Here is a 19,600-nt window from a genome sequence, read left to right as displayed (position 1 = left end):
CTGGGGTTCGAGTGATTCTTGTGCTTCAGCCTCCGAGGTGGCCGGGATTACAGGTGCCCCCCACCCCCAACATGCCCAGCTAAGTTTTGTATTTTTAGTAGAGACGGAGTTTTGCCATGTTGGCCAGGCTGGTCTTAAACTCCTCACCTCAAGATATCTGCCTGCCTCAGCCTTCCAAAGTGCTAAGATTGCAGGTGTGAGCCACCACATCTAGCCAGAAGCCAATTTTATTGTCATGGCATAGCCTCCTAGCCTCCTAGCCAAGGAACACTGCAGATTGTGATCTGGGGTGAAGGCAGAGTGAAAGCAAACATCGCCAGATAGCGCTAGGGCAGCCCTACAATTCATGTGCTCCTTTCCACTAATCACACTAACCAGCAAAATCTTGAGAAATTGTGGCAGCCATGTCCTGGGGCAAAGCATGCAATGAAGTTGGTGGGAGGGCTTTGAGAGAAGCCTGAATTAAAGCTGCAGGCTGTCCTCCGTGTACTTTCCTGTTCCCCCTCCCAAGATTCTTCAGCAAACAGCCAGCCTCGTTCGAGTATAATAATAAGTAGAAAGGCACTACCCCAGAATCTACGCTTGAGTGTGAGTGGGGAAAGGATTGCAAGAAGAAGAAAAGGAACATAAGCAAAACAGATGCGTGGTGCATATCATAAGGGGTGTCATTCAAAATGATAAGCAGCTGGAGCTTGGGTAACTGTTCTCTGTAGAATCAAAGAAATCACAGGCAACATATTTTTGTTAAGTTTGCTGAAAGCAAAGGTGGGCAAATTATAGTCCATGGGCCTTGTAACTGTTTTATTAGAACACAGTCATACCCACTTGATGCCATTTTGTCCGTTGCTGTTTTGTGCTACAACAGCAGAGAAACAGAGACAATATGGTCCACAAACCTAAAATACGTACTGTCTGGCTTTGTAAGAAAAAAGGTGTCTGTCTCCTAGCTTAAATAAAGTCACAGAAAGATAAAAAGCAAGCTGGCAGTAAACAGGAAAACTATGAAAGAGAAAAAAACCCTTACAGAAATTGAAACCATATTAGCAACAAAATATAAAGTAAATTTTACTAAAACAATCAGGTGAGCAGGCTGGAGGAAATCATATAAATGAATATGAAACAAAACCCAAACATCATTAGCTCGGAGGTGATAGATGTAAAAGATAGAACGAAAGAGATATAACATATGCATAATTGGTGTGCATGAAAAAGAAATGGAATAGAAGAAATAAGATATATTCAAAGATAAATAGAAGAAATAAATACATAACTAGAATCTGCAAATTGAAAGAACAGATAATATCCTGGAAAACTGATTCAGAATTATAAACACAAGACTAGGAGCTGTTCGATTTTATATTGTTTCTAGGGAAGAGAAACATTAACCCCAACATGAAGTTTGTAGCTGTGTATTCCTGGCTAGAGTTAAAAGATAGAGGGCAAAACGAAGTTTGACATTGCCTCTTTCTTTCAGTACATATGGTGTCGATATAGAATGATATGTTAGCAAAGAAAAAAGCAAGAGCTATATGGCTTTCTGGGTTGTGTTCTTTTATTTTTGGTCCTTTTATTAATTAATTTTTTTTTTTTCTGTTCAGTAACATCATGTCTTTAAAATGTCTAGAAGTCCCTTAATCTAAGGAATCCATGTGACACAGCGTTTTGGCCCAGGAAGAAAATAGACATAGAGATAGCCATAAGGCCAGACTTTGGTTTTACACTGTTTGTTTTTATTAGTATAGTTTTATTAATTAAAACTAACCCAAAGACCTAAGACCTACCGATGTGGATTCCACAAAGAATAAGGCCTGACTGACCACAAAACTACTGGAGGTCCTGACTCAAACTAAATACCAGGCTGCCATCATGAAAACAGCTACTAAATGTTTAGAGATGAAATGCATATGACTGGGTTCACACTGGGCATCCTTTCTCTGGAAATTTAATTTCCATTTGTTCAAATTTCCATGATTTTTATTAAAGTTATTTCATACATGTTCTCCCCTGAAATGCGTATACATACATAATTGTGTGTGTCTGTGTGCATGCGTGTGTGTGTGTGTGTGTGTGGTTTTAAGATTTTTGTGACAGTAGCACGTAAAGCACAAAAGCACCAGGGTGAAAAATAGCAGTCACATAGACATAGTTAAACATAACCTTCATTAACAAATCTTGTTATTCATGGATGCCAGCTCAGTTAATAAATGTTTGTGTCTTGGATACTGAACTGGAGGTTAATGTCGAGGTGGAAGCAATTGTAGAATCCAAATTTTTAAGACAAACACACATCCCACCACAGAAGGCATGCATGGAATCAGGTGTAGTCAGTCGGCTGTGGTGACGCACTTGGAGTGTTCTCCTTCATTGGCCCAGCTCTGAACAGCCACTGGAGCCGGCAGCTTCCCGAGAGGAGCGGCCTTCCTGAGCCTCCCAAACCACTTCCGCATCCACCCCTCAAATTACCAAATGGGAGACTGGGAGAGAGGGGTATTTTTATTTGACATTTTACAATTAAAGTTTTATAGGCCGGGAGCGGTGGTTCACGCCTGTAATCCCAGCACTTTGGGAGGCCGAGGCTGGCAGATCACAAGATCAGGAGTTCAAGACCAGCCTGACCAACATGGCTAAACCCCGTCTCTACTAAAAGTACAAAAATTAGCCAGGTGTGGTGGTGCGCACCTGTAATCCCAGCTACTCGGGAGGCTGAGGCAGGAGAACTGCTTGAACCCTGGAGGCGGAGGTTGCAGTGAGCCGAAATTGTGCCACTGCACTCCTGCCTGGGCGACAGAGCGAGATTCTGTCTAAATAAATAAATAAATAATAAAATTAAAGTTTTATTTTGACTTCTCCAAATTGGATTTGTAGAACAGATAGACTATATAGTTATAAAATAGTACATGTCCAAATTTAAGTAATATTTATACCCGTCTTGACTTGGCCATCAAAAGTCAATGGTATGGAGTCAGATTTCCCTTAAACTTCATTTGCTTAAAAGCACAATGAATGCAAGACATGATTTGAAAACTGCACTGTTTTTTGGCAATTAAGGGACATTTTTATGTTAAAGAATCTGAGGCCCTGGCACATTCCTGAACTGATTTGCTTTCCTCTCCGTGAGATGGATTAAAAAGGAGACTTTTTTCATGTGCACTGGTAATCAGGTCAGGACTGAAAGTAAATAAGTGTTTGAGGAAGTGGACAAGTCAGTCACATCCTCAAAGGACACCAGAGGAATGCAGGCAGACTGTCTTTTTCCTTCTTCATTCCTTGAGAGACAGAGAGAGAAGACTGACCTCTAAACCATGTAACCTCAACGCTGTTTCTCTAGTCAGAAGCCAGAGCTGGGTGGCGATTTGCTCACAGAGTGTGGCCTGGCCATGTCATGGGTCATGTGGTCCAGCATGTGAACAGGAAGGTGAGAACGGGTGAACTTTTGCCTCAGTTGTGCCATCCATCAGAGAATAAATGGAGCACATCAACGTGTGCAGCTGTATAAGGAGGCGGATGGCTGCGTCCTCCTCACACAGGGGCCTTTGTCTGCTGGACATGATCTAGCATTACAACGGGACGCACTCAGCCTCGGCTTTGTGGTGAATTACTAACCCATTATCACACCAGAACACAGGATCGTTTATCTTCTAATCCAGAGTGTCACCTGTTCTTCATTTACCAGTCAATAACCATTAATTATGCTCAGTGGAAATTTAAACAAAGCTCTATCCCTCTGTTGAAACCAGTAAACTATTCAGTAATAACAAATAAATCTGCAGTTGTATATCCTTTCTCTTCTCATTCCCAGACCGGAGTCTGGTACAATATGAACGTTAGAGGAAATGCCTAGAAATTGATAGGTCAAAGGCCACAGATAGTCTGATGGAGAAGAAAAGAGCAGATTCTTGGCTCTCGCTCTAGTAAAAGGAGAGGCCCTGACTGATCCCCAGATTCCTGCCGGGAACAAAACAAGCACCAGGGGACCCGGGCCGGTGTTTAAAGTGATCTACCGTTAACCAACAGCCATATTTTCTCCTTACATTTTTAGCAAGCCCTTGCCTTCTTTCACATGACTAAAAATAGGACTTTTTCGAGACCACTCTAACACAGCGGACTTTCTAAAGAAATAAAATAAGCTGAGTGGTCCTGAAAGACCTATTTGAAATGTTATTTTTAGAATGGAAATTTGAGTCAAACACATTTAAGTGTATTTACCCCCTTACATCTAATCCCGCAGAAGAATGTTCAGATAGAAATTCTAGCCATAAGCATAATTTAATTTTTCCTAAAAATTCTGAAGGTATTTTGGCAAACGTCAAACTAAGTTTCTGTGTGTGTTGTGTGTGCACGTGTGCCTGTGTGTGTGTCCACGGGTACGCTCGTGCGCCCACTTGGGTGAAGTGGGAGGCGCAGCTCAGTTGGGAAGGGGGCCAAAGGGCAGGCCCGATCCCAGGGAAGCCGCCACACTGTGTGCACTGGAATTCATGCCAATGGCCAGACTTGGGACCCTGGTCCAGGACCTGGAGAGGGGTCGGCGTTCCCAGACAGACGAGGAGACAGAGCGTTCCAGGGCGTTCCAGGGCGTTCCAGGCCGCAGGAATTTCACTTGCAGGCGCAGGCTCACTAGGCGTCTGCTCAGGCACACAGGCCTTGGTGCCCCTTTCAAAACGACACCGTGGGGAACCCCTTGACAGACGGTGCTGCGCCTGGGCTGCATTTCAGACCCCATTGCTCTCCTCAGCCCCCAGTGTTTAACAGCGTTCAGGGAGCTACCAAGCCATTGTAGACTCCATCTGCTTGCATGGACTATCCCACAACAGTGAACAACTTGTATTTCATGCCTTTTAAAAGCTCCTGCTTTATTGGTAGTAGTAGTGGTGTTAGTATAACATTTAAAAAGTGTTGTGGCTAAGTTCACCAACCATGATTTCTTAAGGCAAAATGAAATTGCAGGTATTTCATTAATGTGAACAAAAATGTCTTCTCGCCAAGATAATTTCATCTGTCAGTTACTTTATAGAATATCACTGACTTGAAAGCATTACCATTGTACCAACCAGCATGCCACATCTCCAAGGCATGTAAAATAGCCCAAAATCTTATCTTCTATATGATTTAAAACAATCTTGTAATAGACCAAAAATACAAAAACATACACAGGAAATAACTTCAGGTAAAGGAGAAATTATTTTTAATTTTATTTTTTAGAAGGTTTCCACAAATTCAAATGAATAAAAAGGAAATTAAACTTTTTTGGTGGCATTTTCTAAGAGAAAATAGGCTGACTCATTGATTTTAACAACTTCATGTTTTCAGCTTATCAAGGAACGACTTAGGGAGACACAAACCAAAACAGTTTTGTTTAAATGCTAGAACAAGAGTTCAATGCACGTATCATTGGAGGCTGTGTTATAATTAAGTCCTTATTCTTTTTACCTAGTTTATTTTGAGAATTGGGTGGAAGTGATGAAAAAATAGAGATCGATTTTTTTTTTCTTTTTTGTTTCAACCTTTTTTGAAGAGACGTATTCCTGTTGGATTCTTGCTACGCTTAATTTTTTTTTAAACTGCATCTTTTATCTGTGTTTAAAAAAAAATCTTTAAGGTGTAATTGCAAGGTACAGGAACTCCGGGTCTATCTGCTGTTGATAAAAGCTAACCAAGGGGAGCTGGGCTATGCTGGTGCCACCAGTCTGTATCTTAGATATGCAGGGGCATTTTCACCCACCAGACTCCTGACTCCTACTGAGAAAGTGTACCTGTATAGACATCCATTTTGATATGGAAGTTGAGCACCTGGCCTTGAAATGCTGCCTTATGAACCCATTAACTCTGGCATAAATGTTTTCATTGCCTCTCAGACAACTTTTTAATAATGGTAGTACTCTCCATTACGTGGTGGTTTTTCCGTTAATGGTTTGCACTTATTTTGTTTTGTGACTAGTACATTCTCAACTTTATTATTCAAAAGTTAGGTTCTACTTTTGAAGACAAACATCTGTCTTTAAATGGTTTTGTCCTTGCCTGCTATCTATGATATGAAGAAAAATTAGTGCTTTTAGAACTGTTCTTTTTGGCCAGGCGCAGTGGCTCACGCCTGTAATCCCAGCACTTTGGGAGGCCGAGGCAGACGGATCACAAGGTCAGGAGATCAAGACCATCCTGGCTAACATGGTGAAACACCGTCTTTACTAAAAATACAGAAAATTACCTGGGCGTGGTGGTGGGTGCCTGTAGTCCCAGCTACTCAGGAGGCTGAGGCAGGAGAATGGCGTGAACCCGGAAGGCGGAGCTTGCAGTGAGCTGAGATAGCACCACTGCACTCCAGCTTGGACAACAGAGGGAGACTCCGTCTCAAAAAAAAAAAAAGAACTGTTCTTTTTGTAAATAATACTATAAAAAGGTTATTTGCTATACACACTGCTTCACATCACATTCCTCTACGTTGTGGTCTGAGGACCTGCAACATGAGAATCACCTGTGATGTTAAGGATACAGATTCTGAGAAACAATCTCCAGGCCTCTGAGCCCACCCTGCTGTGGCTGCAGCCCTGGCATCTACACCAAAATGTTCCTCATATTATTCTGATGCTCAGTAAAAGTTGGGAGCCATTGCTGTTGTGGTTAGAATGTGGTATGAAATTCATGCTCATGTTCCAGCTGTCCATGTCCTTATCTGATTATGTGCGCTGGAAAACTGTGTGGCCACTTAGTGTGACTCCAGAATGAACTTGCCTCTGTTTCCCTCTAGGCTATGTGGCTGATGTTGCAGAATGATGAGCCGGAGGACTTCGTCATAGCTACTGGGGAGGTCCATAGTGTCCGGGAATTTGTCGAGAAATCATTCATGCACATTGGAAAAACCATTGTGTAAGTATACCTGATAAATGACTACTTCTAGCTCTCTGGCAGGTATGCACCTGAGCTTGCTGAAGCCTCTGTTCCAGCTGTCATCTTCCCCCTTCAGTCTCCTGAAGAGCAATACAGAAAGTTTCAGTGGGGAGCGGGGCCTTTGCTCTGCTCTGCATCCAACCCTACTTGTGTTATTTGTCAAACGTTGGTCAGCATCTAAATCAAGTTTTTCCAAATTTCTTTCATCTTTCTTTTAAGATGTTTTTGGCCACGCATGGTGGTTCATGCCTGTAATCCCAGCACTTTGGGAAGCCGAGGTGGGAAGATCATGAGGTCAGGAGTTCAAGACCAGCCTGACCAACATGGTGAAACCCTGTCTCTACTAAAAATACAAAAATTAGCCGGTCGTATGCACCTGTTATTCCAGCTACTCAGGAGGCTGAGGCAGGAGAATTGCTTGAACCCGGGAGGCAGAGGTTGCAGTGAGCTGAGATTGTGCCATTGCACTCCAGCCTGGGTGACAGAGCAAGACTCTGTCTCGGGGGGGGGGGGAAAAAAGATGTTAAATTTCATTTATTTGTAAATATTATTTTATTTTTGTTTTTTAAGTTTGAAATTTTTTATAGCAATATAAGCACCTTCTTTTTTTGTTTGTTTTTTTTTTTTTTTTTTTTTAAGGCCAGTCTTGCTCTATGCGCCAGGCTGGAGTGCAGTGGCTTGAATCTCTGCTCACTGCAAGCTCCTTCTCCTGGAGTTCCATGTTCTCCTGCCTCAGCCTCCCAGTAGCTGGGACTACAGGCGCCCGCCACCTGTGGCTTGGGAGTTTTAGGTATTTTTAGTAGAGGCGGGGGTTTCACCGTGTTAGCCAGGATGGTCTCGATCTCCTGACCTCGTGATCCGCCCGTCTCGGCCTCCCAAAGTGCTGGGATTACAGGCTTGAGCCACCGCGCCCGGCCAGCACCTTCTTTTTTTGTTTGTTTTTTTTTTTGGAGACAGAGTCTTGCTCTGTTGCTCAGGCTAGAGTGCAGTGGTACGATCTTGGCTCACTGCAACCTCTGCCTCCCAAGTAGCTGGGATTACGGGAATGTGCCACTATGCCCAGCTAATTTTTGTATTCTTAGTAGGGATGGGGTTTCACCACGATGACCAGGCTAGTCTTGAACTCCTGACCTCAGGTGATCCGCCTGCCTTGGCCTCCCAAAGTGCTAGGATTACAGGCGTGAGCCACCACGCCCAGCCAAAATCCTGTCATTTGTGACAACATGGATGAATCTAGAGGACATCGTGTTAAGTGAAATAAGCCAGACACAAAATGACAATACTTTAGATATCACTCCTGTGAAATCTAAAGAAAGATGATAGGGAAACAGAGAGTAGAACAGTGCTTACCAAAAACTGAGTCAGGGAGGGGTGGAAAGAGGCTGAGGAGAGGGTAGCAAATGGGTACAAAGTAACTATAAGATAGGAGAAGTAAGTTCTGGTATTCTGTTGTACAGTAGGGTGACTAAGGTTAACAATACCTATTGTATATGTCAAAGTAGCTAGAAGAGAGAATTTTTAATGTTGTCACCAGAAAGAAACATGTGCATGAGCTGATAGATACACTAACTACCCTGACTGGATCATTATACAACATATACATGTATCAGAATATCAAAATGTACCCCATAAATATGCGTAATTATAATGTGTCAATTAAAATTTTGAAAACAAAAATAAGAACACTCAGAAAAAAGAGATACTGCCCAATTATTTTGTGAACATTTTGTCTCAATATGCTTCCAATTTTATGAAAAAATATTGACAATTCATGGCCAAAAGTTAAATAAATTTGTTTTGCATAAAACCTTTGTGCAGGAAACTAGTGACATTAATTATAGAAAATTAAAAATGAGAAAGCAAAAATAAGATCTTCTTCAAATTTTACGTATAACATGGGGAATTGGAAAACAGCATAAAGATAAGAAGCAAGAAGATATAAAATAATCTTTGAAGTGTAATTTGGTCATGTTTATTCTTCTGGCCTTCTATTTTATTTTTTAAAGAAGATACCTCCTTTTTCCAAAAAAATGGCCTTATTCTTTTGTGGACTTAAAAATGCATTGTTGGATTGATTATGTTTGGGACTGAGGTTTTTTATGCCTTTCAAATATACAGTTTATTATGTTGCTTCTAAGTAACCCTCCCCCTTTTTTTTTTTTTAAGAGACGGAGTCTCACTCTGTCACCCAGGCTGGAGTGCAGTGGCGTGATCTTGGCTCACTACAACCTCCGCCTCCTGGGTTCCAGTGATTCTGCTGCCTTGGCCTCCCAAGTAGCTGGGATTACAGGCATGCACCACCACGCCCATCTAATTTTTGTATTTTTAGTATAGACGAAGTTTTACTATATTGGCCAGGCTCGTCTCAAACTCCTGACCTCAAGTGATCCATCCACCTTGGCCTCCCAAAGTGTTGGGATTACAGGCATGAGCCAGCGCACCCAGCCCAAAAATTTTAATTAAAATGTATAGTTTAGCAGAAATTAGTGTCTGCCACTCTCATTAATTACTTTTTTAAAACAACTCTCAAATATAGTTTAACAAATTTATATTGTATATATGAATAACACAGATTATACTTAAACAAGTTTAATGAGAAAAATAAGATGTAAGCATAACATCTTATTCTTTAAAAACTATGTGCTCTTTTGTTTGTGTTCTCTATAGGAATCGAACATGACATTTTATTATTAGGAGTGTCCTGTTATGCTCCAAAAGTTGCAAAGGATGATACACGTGAATTATTTTTTAAATGTGTGAAGTATCTATTCTAATAAAACAAAGGCTTAAGCATACTGAAAGTATTTAGTAATATATTAGGAAAGGGAGAAAAGCGAATGGACTTTTCCAGCAGTCAGAGTTCTTTTGTTTTTCAGGAACTGAAACTGAACTCAGAGTAGCCTTAGGTACCTGGTGCTCCTTCAGGGCCCCTCTGCTCCTTGGCTCCAGTGCTCCTGGATGTTGCCTCCATCCCTCAGCTGCTCCCCATGGCAGAGGGCAGTCTAGACTGCCTTTCTGGTTCACAGCCTCACACAGTCAAAGAGGAATAGAACCTGTAAGACCAATCCCCTTAAAAACTCCCGAGGAAGGACCGTGGCTGGCCCTGTGCGGGTCCTGCAGTTACCCCTAGACCTGTCGCTGTGGCCAGTGTGGGACTGGATCCCAGGCCTTGGCCTGTTTTCAGGGTGTGAGGATCCTGGGATGAGCGGCCCCGCTGACAGTCCACTGTTTGAATGCAGGGGAGCAGGGTCTTCCCCTACAGCCGGATGCCATTGCTGAAAAACAGCAGGATGTGGTCCAGGGCAGACAGAGACAGCCCATGCTCACCGCGGCACACAGGAGTGGTTAGGGCGAGCCTGGAAGCATGCCAGGAGCCGCGTCCCTATTCTGTTTAATTTCCAGGGCTGGGGCACTATTGCACTGAGAAGGAAACTGAGGCACAGTGCAGTTCAGTGCTCTCCCCGGGTCACATAGCGTGGGAGTAGCAGAACCAGGGTCTGAAATGAGTATTTTGTGACCCAAGACGCCCCTCTTTTCTTTATATGCACTTTTTATCCTTCTTGTTCATATGCTGTCAAACAAAACTTTGTGATAGGATATTTCCAGTGAACACAGACCCAGGTCTTCATGCCTGTGGGCATCGGCTCATTCCCAGGTTATCCTCAGTGCTCTCAACAGCTGAGGGTGCTCTGTAAATACTTAATCAAGCACAAGTGGACATCCCAAAAGCCAGTTTATCCAGAAAGTCCTCCCGGAAATGCAGTCACCCTGATTTCTGCAGATTTCATGGTTAGCATTATTCCCTCTCACATGGTGGGGACGGCCTGAGGGAAACCACCATGCTTCCTCCCTAGAGGTCTGTTGGAGCTGTCCAGCTAAGGATGAGGAGGACCTGCATTCAGCCGAGAACATGGAGAGGGAGAGGAGCGATTGATTTGAGTCTTAGAATTGGCAGGATTTGGTGAACAGCCAGATGTAGAGGGTGAAGGAGAGCCAAGGTCTCTAGTTTCATTAGCATTGCCATTAATTAAGCTTTCTGCTTGCTCGTAGTTCTACCTGTTGTACTTTGTGTGCTTGTCTCATATCACATGAGGCTATACCATGTCAGACACACCACTCAATATCTGGAACATTCTCACTTTTGCTATTCTCAGATCTCCTGTCTCTTCCCATTTTTGCTATCGTTTTTAAAATTTATCTGTTGTAATGTTCACCGAAAAGGCTTGACACGTGTTGCCATCTGTATATTTAGAATCGACACAGATGTTTCTTCTTGACCTTTGACATCACTTGAGTAATTTGAATAATTTTTGTTTTGCATTTGTTAGAAAATAGCACATTAATTTGAGTTTGGGTTGGTAGAAGATATCCAGGGAAGCAGATCAGTACCACTTGCAGTCCTGATAAAATTTAAGGTAACGTTTTAAATTCTTAGGCAGTCATTTGTATTGCGAAAGGCAGCCTTATAACAACTGCTTTCTTGTAAGAGCATCACTGTGTGTGTGTGTGTGTGAGTGTGTGTATGTGTGTGTGTGAGTGTGAGAGTGTGAGTGTGTGTGTGGTGTGTGAGAGTGTGAGTGTGTGTGTGGTGTGTGTGGTGTGTGTGTGTGGTGTGTGTGTGTGAGTGTGTGTGTGTGTGGTGTGTGCGAGTGTGTGTGGTGTGTGTGTGTGTGGTGTGTGTGTGGTGTGTGTGTGTGAGTGTGTGAGAGTGTGTGTGTGGTGTGTGTGCGAGTGTGTGTGGGGTGTGTGTGTGTGTGAGAGTGTGTGTGTGGTGTGTGCGAGTGTGTGTGGTGTGTGTGTGTGGTGTGTGTGTGTGTGTAGCACATTGCATTGTTGGGGCTCTTTTTAGTGCTGTGTTTTGTTTTTCCTTTCGCATCAACTTACCACTAAGTACATAGTGTGAAAAGGAGACACTTTTCTCCTACAATTAAAATGATAGTAGGATAACACAAACAGGCAAATACTTGTCTAATTTCCTGTCATTAATCTTGTTAAATTTGGAGAAGAGAGTTGTAAGAGTACCCTACAACCAGGTGAGAACCAACATCTGCCGCTTGTTGTTGTGGGGGAGTGGGTAATGTTTCAGACATGGAAATTGTTATTGTAGCCTGTGGTACTGAATTTACATTTTCAGTAAAAGTAACAAGGGCAACATTGTTACACATCAGAAAAGAAACCCATTTCTAAGGTCCTCCTGGCAGAGGTAACAAGCTGTTTTGTGCTCATGCACATTTCTCCCTTCATTTGACACTGTTTCCTGATGGATGGGATTTCTGGACCCTGGGTCCTGAGCTGAAGCCTCTGGAGGCCGATCTTGAAGACAGCGCCTGAGAAGAAAGGCCTGGCTGCAGGTTCCGGGGGGTGGATCGAGCATCCCTGCGGCCAGGGTAGCTACTGTAAGGCATTCCTCGGGAATTTGCAGAGCCTGGGACTGTCAGACTCACTGTGGGAGAGCACATCCCTCCACTCAGTCAGTTGTGGGTGATGAACAGAACTCTCACGTGAGGAGCCGTACTTCTAAGGGTTCTGTGTAGGGGCAAAGTCGGGAGAAGGAAACTCGCTGCAGCTCTGTATTCTTCCCTAACCTTTCAATGTGCTGTGTTTAGACCAGCCACCTTTGATCCCTGAGATACGTTGAACTCCCACCTCAGCAGCTGGCCGAAGCTTCCTTTGATGTCCATGCTGTGACCAGGTTGAGTAAAACCTGTGACACTGAATGATGGAAATATAACTCATCTTCATTCATCATCACTCAAAATCCCCATTAGAGCTGGAAAAAGCAGTCATGCTGAGAAAACATGCCTAGAGAACCCTGAGAACTTTCTGGAGAGACTCTAAAGGGACTCAGGCCTTCAAGAGTATTCACGTTATATTCAGTCATCATAAAGAGGTTGGACTTTTCATATAAGCTTCAAGTTACCATTTAAATGAGGTCTCCTTCACTTTTTCCTCTTGCTTTCTTCTTCTCTGTCTCTCTACCTCCCTCCTGGAAATGTGAATCCTACTATCATTTATAGTTCTGAACTTCTAAGATGCTTAGATTTTTAACACTTAAAAAACAAAACACTACAACATAAGGTGATGTGTGCCTTTGTTGGAGCAAGAGACTTTTGAATTATTGGCACCTGCAAGATCTAATTTGAGCCCTGATGTCATGCTGGGCTGTGGGTCTGAGGCAACCCTCATTCCATTTCATAGTCAGTTGATGCAGTTCACTAGGTTGCGGGCCCATTTTCGTTCTTAACTAAGGGTCTGTTAGATCCTCAAAATAGCTGCTGCCTTCATGAGTACGTAAACAGCTGCCACAGTACCTCACACCTCTTAGATGCTCTATTCTTAACTAAGGGTCTGTTAGATCCTCAAAATAGCTGCTGCCTTCATGAGTATGTAAACAACTGCCCCAGCACCTCACACCTCTCAGATGCTCTACACATGTGTTATTTGCTCATCTAATTTCCTCTCAATGCCAAACTAATCAAAGAGAATTGAAAGAGATTTCCTAGCCCTGGAGAAATACAGACTCTAATTGGGTGTCAATTAATAAGAACACATTATTTACAAATATCTGTGCAAATATGAAGACATTCTGCAGATTTATTCTATCAATCCTGAAGTAATAGCCTCACAATCCTGATTGGAGTTATGTCTTCAGAAACTTAGATGTAAGCTGGTCCTCGTCCAGGTTGGGAGATATGGATGATAGGAAGGAGGAAGACATTCCAGGTGGGTGGCAGGGCATGAGAAAAGGCATGGAGGCAGGAGCTAGTGCACTGTGTGTGGGCGCTGGGCAAGCTGATGAGCGAGGGTGGACCAGCCCGGCCACACTGGGCTCGTCAGATGCCTGCTCCTACAGTTCCGTCTGCTTCTCCTGGCCACTTCCCACTCATTCTTCAGGTCTTAGCTGAGGCATCCTCCCTCTGACCAACACCCTCCCTCCACCTAGTCTGTGCTAGGTGCCTACCTCCTGGCTCTGACAGCACCCTGGCTCTCTGCCATCGTTCCCTCACAAGACTGTGGTGGCCATAGACTGCAGGCTCCTTAAACACAGAGACGTGTCTGGCTTCCACATACCCGTGTCCTTAGCAACTGGCTTAGCTTACTGGCTGGCACCTAGTGGGTGTGTGCTGAAGATTTGTGGGGGTGGGAGGAAGGGAGATGGATAGACACAGTTGTGTAGGTGAAAGAGGTACAGATGCAGATGGCCCAGAACAGTGGCTGCAACTCTGGGGGTGCTTGGGCACTGGTCCTTTGGGCACTGCCTACTTACTGTGGCCCTGCAGGAAGGCCTCCGTCAGTTTTGCTTTCCCCCATACAGCAGAAGCTCCATCCTTATCCATTGGGGGTGGCTAATATGCCCCAGTTGGGTAAATATAAATGAAGCAGGCAGCTAGAGCACATTTAATGAGCTGTGCAAGGTAGCGTGGACACGCTGAGGCTCATTGAAATGCTAGCTCTGTATCAGAATATCCTTTCACTGTCATTTTCACAGCCGAGGAGAGCCATCTCTGGTCTTGTCTTTTTATTATCATTATTATTATTTGATCTCTTGAGCTACCCTCAGCAGGCACCACCTCACAAGGCTTTTTCCGTTGAGTTCGTCTTCCTAGTCTGACTTCCTAGGGATGAAGCTTAAGAAAAGACTGAGAGGAGAGCCTCCCTATTAAGTAATTTCTCAGTCCTACTGCTAAAAAGAAGACAGCAAGGGAAGTATTGACCAGCTGACCACTCTTCCTGAAAATAATGTTTGAGGAGGTCTCCCCACAAAAATGGCTATGCCCTTTTGAGAGGGTACCGCACCTTTTCGGGTCAGACCATGTGAAATGGGTGTTGTCTGGGCCCACGGTGGGGCAGCCCAAGAGCCTGGCTTGGCAGCCTTGGCTCCAGCAGCCCTTCCCCATGTGCCATCTGTAAATTGTTCAGCCCTATAAACTTCTGTTCCTCCACTTATACACTGCAGATGATGCTACTCGTCTGCCTCTTGGCGCATGAATTCAGCAAGTAACATTCATAAGGGCCCCATGATAGAGAAATCACAGAATAGATGCAGGCGTTAATCTTAAGAAGTACCTTCTACATGAACAGCTGTATAATGGATTTAAATTTCACATTTTTTGTTGTAGATGGTTATTCCTTAACTACAGCATAACAGCTGGGCTTGGTACTGCCGGAAGCCCCTTACTTAGAATAATTATCATAAATAAATTGGAAGAATTCTAGGCATGGATGGAGGCTAACCAGCCTCCATTTCAGTAGCAATGCAAGAGGCCATACACAGCTAAGGTTCTCTTAGATCCAGGGTCCACCCTTTAGACTCGTGCTGTATTTTAAATGTTAGAGTGGGTCTGTGATTAAAACAGTGGTCCCCAAGCATAAAAATGGCACCCGCCCTCACTTCGCTTGTCCCACTAGCAGGTCGCCCTGATGCCCCTTGGAAGGGTGCCTCCTCCTGGCCTATGGCCTCAGCCCTTCTGCCTGCTCAAGAGGTTCAGGCTGCCGCTCAGCCTCCGCACTCAGCCCTGGCCCTCTTTTTTTTTTTAAGACAGAGTCTCACTCTGTCACCCTGGCACCCTGGCTGGAGTGCAGTAGCACAATCTCGGCTCACTGCAACCTCTGCCTCCCAGGTTCAAGCAGTCCTCCCACCTCTGCCTCCCAAGTAGTTGGACAACAGGTGCACACCACCAAGCCCAGCTAATTTTTCTATTTAGAGACCTAACATGGTTTCACCATGTTGCCCTGGCTGGTCTCAAGCTCCTGGTCTCAAGTGATCCGCCTGCCTCGGCTTCCCAAAGTGCTGGGATTACAGGTGTGAGCCACTGCATCTGGCTTCTGGCCCTCCTTTGAGGCTCCCTCTCATCTTTTACAGATGCCCCTTCAGAATTGGGGTCCCTCTAGTCACTGCCTGGCCTCTCTCTTCCCCTGCTCTGCCAAAAGGCATCAAGGAGCCACCTCCACACACAGCCTCACCCCATCCACTCAGCTCCCGACACCCTATCCAAGTAGCTTTCTCTGATGTGCCCAGGGCCCTGCTCGAGTCCCTGCATCCTCCTGACATCTGCCCATCATCACAGTTTGGCAGTGCTGACCGCCCTCCTCCCTGGGCTGCTCAGGTCGCATCCTTCACCTTGGCTTGCCTCTTCCCAGGGTTGCCTGCTCTGTCTTCTCTGCAGATTTCACCTGCCCACCCTGTTAGTGGCTTTTGTGGTGATGCAGGATCTGGAATGTTGATGGTGCCAAAGACGTCAGCCCCTCCCCATCCAGAAGCAGGGTGACAGATGAATCCTGTAAGGAAGTGCTGGGTCTGTAGTGGAGCTAGTGGGACAGAATACCCATTCCGGGGACAGAGCTCAGGCTGGGCTGTGCTGAGGCCCATCTTCTTCGTTCCAGACTCGCTTTCTCTGCAACGTAGAGGGGCCTGCGGGGTGGGGATTAGTCACTCACACTCTGCTACTTACAAAGCTCACATTTATAATTCTTTTTTCCCTTCTTTATTAGATGTTTTTGTCCAGTTACCCCAGCACCCTAGTCCTCTAATCGTTGTACGGGAGTTCTCACAAATCCCTGCTGTCTCCTACCCTCCGCTTCCTCCCTGCCCATTTCCCTGGCTAGGCCCATCTGCTGGGGAATGTTCTGTGCTCTGCTGTGTGGGGTGCTCTGTGGGCCTTTTCCAACATACAGAAATGTTTGTTGTTCTGCTGCGGTACACTGTCTTATTTAAAGATAAATATTTGTTTCTGGAAATTCTATTGTCCTGTGTTACAATTACTTTGGCATTTATCTCTATGTTTCCAAATATCATGTCGTTACTGATTTTTCCCTTCTAGGCTTTATCTGTTGGCTTCCTCTTATTCAAAACAAGAGTTCTGCTCTCTTTTTCTCCCCTTGACCCATCCCTCCATTCTCTTAATACTCAATTGTTATATTGTAATTTTGGAGTCAAGTCAATATTTACTGTTACATTACCATGACTGATGAATGCTATTCATTCCAGTAAACCACATTTATTTTATTTTATTTTATTTTTTTGAGACGGAGCCTCACTCTCACCAGGCTGGAATGCAATGGCCCGATCTGGGCTCACTGCAACCTCTGCCTCTGGGCTTCAAGCGATTCTTCTGCCTCAGCCTCCCAAGTAGCTGGGACTACAGGCGCCCGCCACCACACCTGGCTCATTTTTTGTATTTTTAGTAGAGACAGGGTTTCATCATGTTGGCCAGGATGGTCTTGAACTCCAGACCTTGTGATCTGCCCGCGTTGGCCTCCCAAAGTGCTGGGATTACAGGCGTGAGCCACCGCGCCCGGCCTATTTTATCTTTTATGTGTAATTGTCATTTGTTTACCGTAGAGCTAACAGATGCCTTCTTTCTCTGTTCTATTCATTTTCTATGTACTTATCACTGACTTTACCCCATACTCTGCCCCAGCTGTGCCAGTCACCTCTCTAGGCTCTCAGACCCCGGTTGGGCTGTCAGTCACATCTTCCTGAGGCAGCCCTGGAGCCTCTGAGCTGACCCCGTGTGGACTGGCCCGAAGGTCAAACCCTGCTGTGTCCCTTCATGCTCCTCTGGGGGCTCTCTTAGCTGCTGTCCTACACTGAGCCCCTATTTCCTGACATCTTACTCAAGACTGCTTGGTTTGGTAAAGCAAAATCATAATTAGTTTCCTGAGAAGGATGCATGGGAAACAAATACTTTGTGACAAAATATACCTGAAAATATCTTTAGTCCAATCTCGAAATTAACGATGTTGCTGGTATATATTTCTAGATTGGTATAATTTTTCTTCAGAACTTTGAAGGTGTTACTCCATTGCCTATTAATTTGCAGTATCACCATGGGAAACCAAGAGCCATTCTGACTCCCAGTCTGGTCTGTCCCCTGTGGAAAGTGGTTCAGACCTTCTCTTGGTCCCAGTGGTGTGGAACTTGATCTGAGGTGGGTCTAGACCCATTCATTATTGGGGGACACCCTTTCGGTGTAGAAATGCATGTGCCTCTGCTTTGATCAATATTCTTGATTTGTTTTAAGAGAGTTACTTGCTCTGCTCCATTTTTTCTGTACTCTCTTTCTGGAAATCCTATTATACTGACTGCCCTGAGGCACTCCAGTGTTCTTATCTTCCTTCTTCTGGTCTTTCATATCTACAGATTTTTGCTCTGCTTTCTGGGAGATTTCTTCAACTCCCAGAAGATACTCTCAGGTATCTTCGAAATCTTCTCTTGAGTTATAAATTTCTGTTTTTTGTTTTCAACTTCTAAAATCCTGTGTTTCAAATTGTTTCTTTTTATGTAGTATCCTGTTCTTGTTTGTTTGATATCTTTCCTGATCTGTCTGAGGATATTAAAGGTGGTATATGTGGAGATTTTCTTGTTTTATTTTGTTTTTAATTCTCTTCCCCCTGCTTGTTCTGTTTCCTCCAAGTTGCTTTTTTTCAGTTTGTTCGTTTTGATTTCTATTTTTTATATATGTGATTTTCCTTATATATTTCCTGTCTCATAATACTTGGTTTTCTGCTTCTTTAAAAGTCGGGTGCCTAAAAAGCTACTTGTAAGTTTTGAGAGCATGGTTAGAGCTTGTTGGCTATTTTATTATAAGAGGACTTGATAAGGCCTTTTAGTTGGAGAATCTCTGATGCCCAGAGGAGCCTCCCCAGTGTCCTCATTGGAAGGAAATAGGCCTGACTGCCAGCCCACAGAGAGCTGGGTGGTGGGTCTCAGTATTCACTATGCATACAGTCACCTAATTTCCTCTGTCTTCAGCATGGTGACCCTCTCTTCACTGAGCCCATAGCCTTCAGTCCAGCCACCTCTTACCTCAGGGAGGGTGAGGCAGTGAGCGGCCAAGCAGTGCAGAATCGGGGAGGGGATCGAGCCCCAGACTGCTGCCTACGGAGACTTGCAATCAGGCCTCACTTCCTGAGCATTTGGAGACTTCTGCAAGTGTAAATTGGGGCCATTCTCAGCTCTCCCACTGTTGGTTTAGGAGACTTTTCTAGGGCTTCTGCTAAGTCCTTTAACACTCATCCATCTGCTTTCCAGCTTCCAGAATTTGGTTTTCTCACATCTCTTTCCCGCCCTCTTAGCTCATGTGAGTTTATTCCTTTTTGAAAGGTTTCTGGGGAAGGAGCAAAAGTGTGTGAAAACCACCATCTTTATCCAGAAGTTAATGCTTCCTCCAGGCCTGCCTTATGGCACTGACTAAATTTTAGCTGCTGCAGCTTCCTACTTCCATACCCTAATTAAATAGCCTAATTAAATAAATCAGAATAATTCCTGAGCGCTTTTATGATATTTGGGTCACTAGAAGGAGTGTGTTGCCCCCCCACACTTAGGTCTAATAGCCCCAAACTTGACTCATGATCACTACAAGGAGTGTGTTGCCACCCCCAACCCCCACCCCAACGCGCGCGCGCGCGCACACGCATGCACGCACACACACGCGCACGCACACACACGCGCACACACACACACACACACTTAGGTCTAATAGCCCCAAACTTGACTCATGTGGCTGACTTTGCTTTTGTTGTTCCTTCAAAGGAATGCCGAGTTGAGTGGATTTTAATAGTGCTTTATCTTGCCTTATTGTCCTTGATTCTGTTATTCTTCAGTGCTTTCTATTGCTATTTAATGCTTATTAGGAGGCAACAATTTATTTTAAAAATTGAATTATACAGGATCCATGCTTGGTGAGCCGTTGATCTAAGTTAGTGGGTAGTAATT

The 19,600-nt window shown here is 44.3% G+C and overlaps 1 protein-coding gene across 3 annotated transcripts in view; it reads left to right on the top strand.

Annotated features, from left to right (window-relative positions):
- Positions 1-19,600, top strand: part of GMDS (GDP-mannose 4,6-dehydratase) — a 637,149-nt gene that overhangs the window by 496,851 nt on the left and 120,698 nt on the right. For all 3 annotated transcript variants that reach the window (XM_003896946.3, XM_021936583.2, XM_009204344.4), the window contains exon 8: positions 6,743-6,861. In XM_003896946.3, the coding sequence (XP_003896995.1) occupies positions 6,743-6,861 (119 nt within the window). The remainder of the gene's footprint in view (positions 1-6,742; positions 6,862-19,600) is intronic.

This window comes from Papio anubis, chromosome 6 (assembly GCF_008728515.1).
Source record: "Papio anubis isolate 15944 chromosome 6, Panubis1.0, whole genome shotgun sequence".
Lineage (NCBI taxonomy): Eukaryota > Metazoa > Chordata > Mammalia > Primates > Cercopithecidae > Papio > Papio anubis.
Note: the sequence above shows the minus strand (reverse complement) of the source record. Positions and strands in the feature narration are given on the sequence as shown.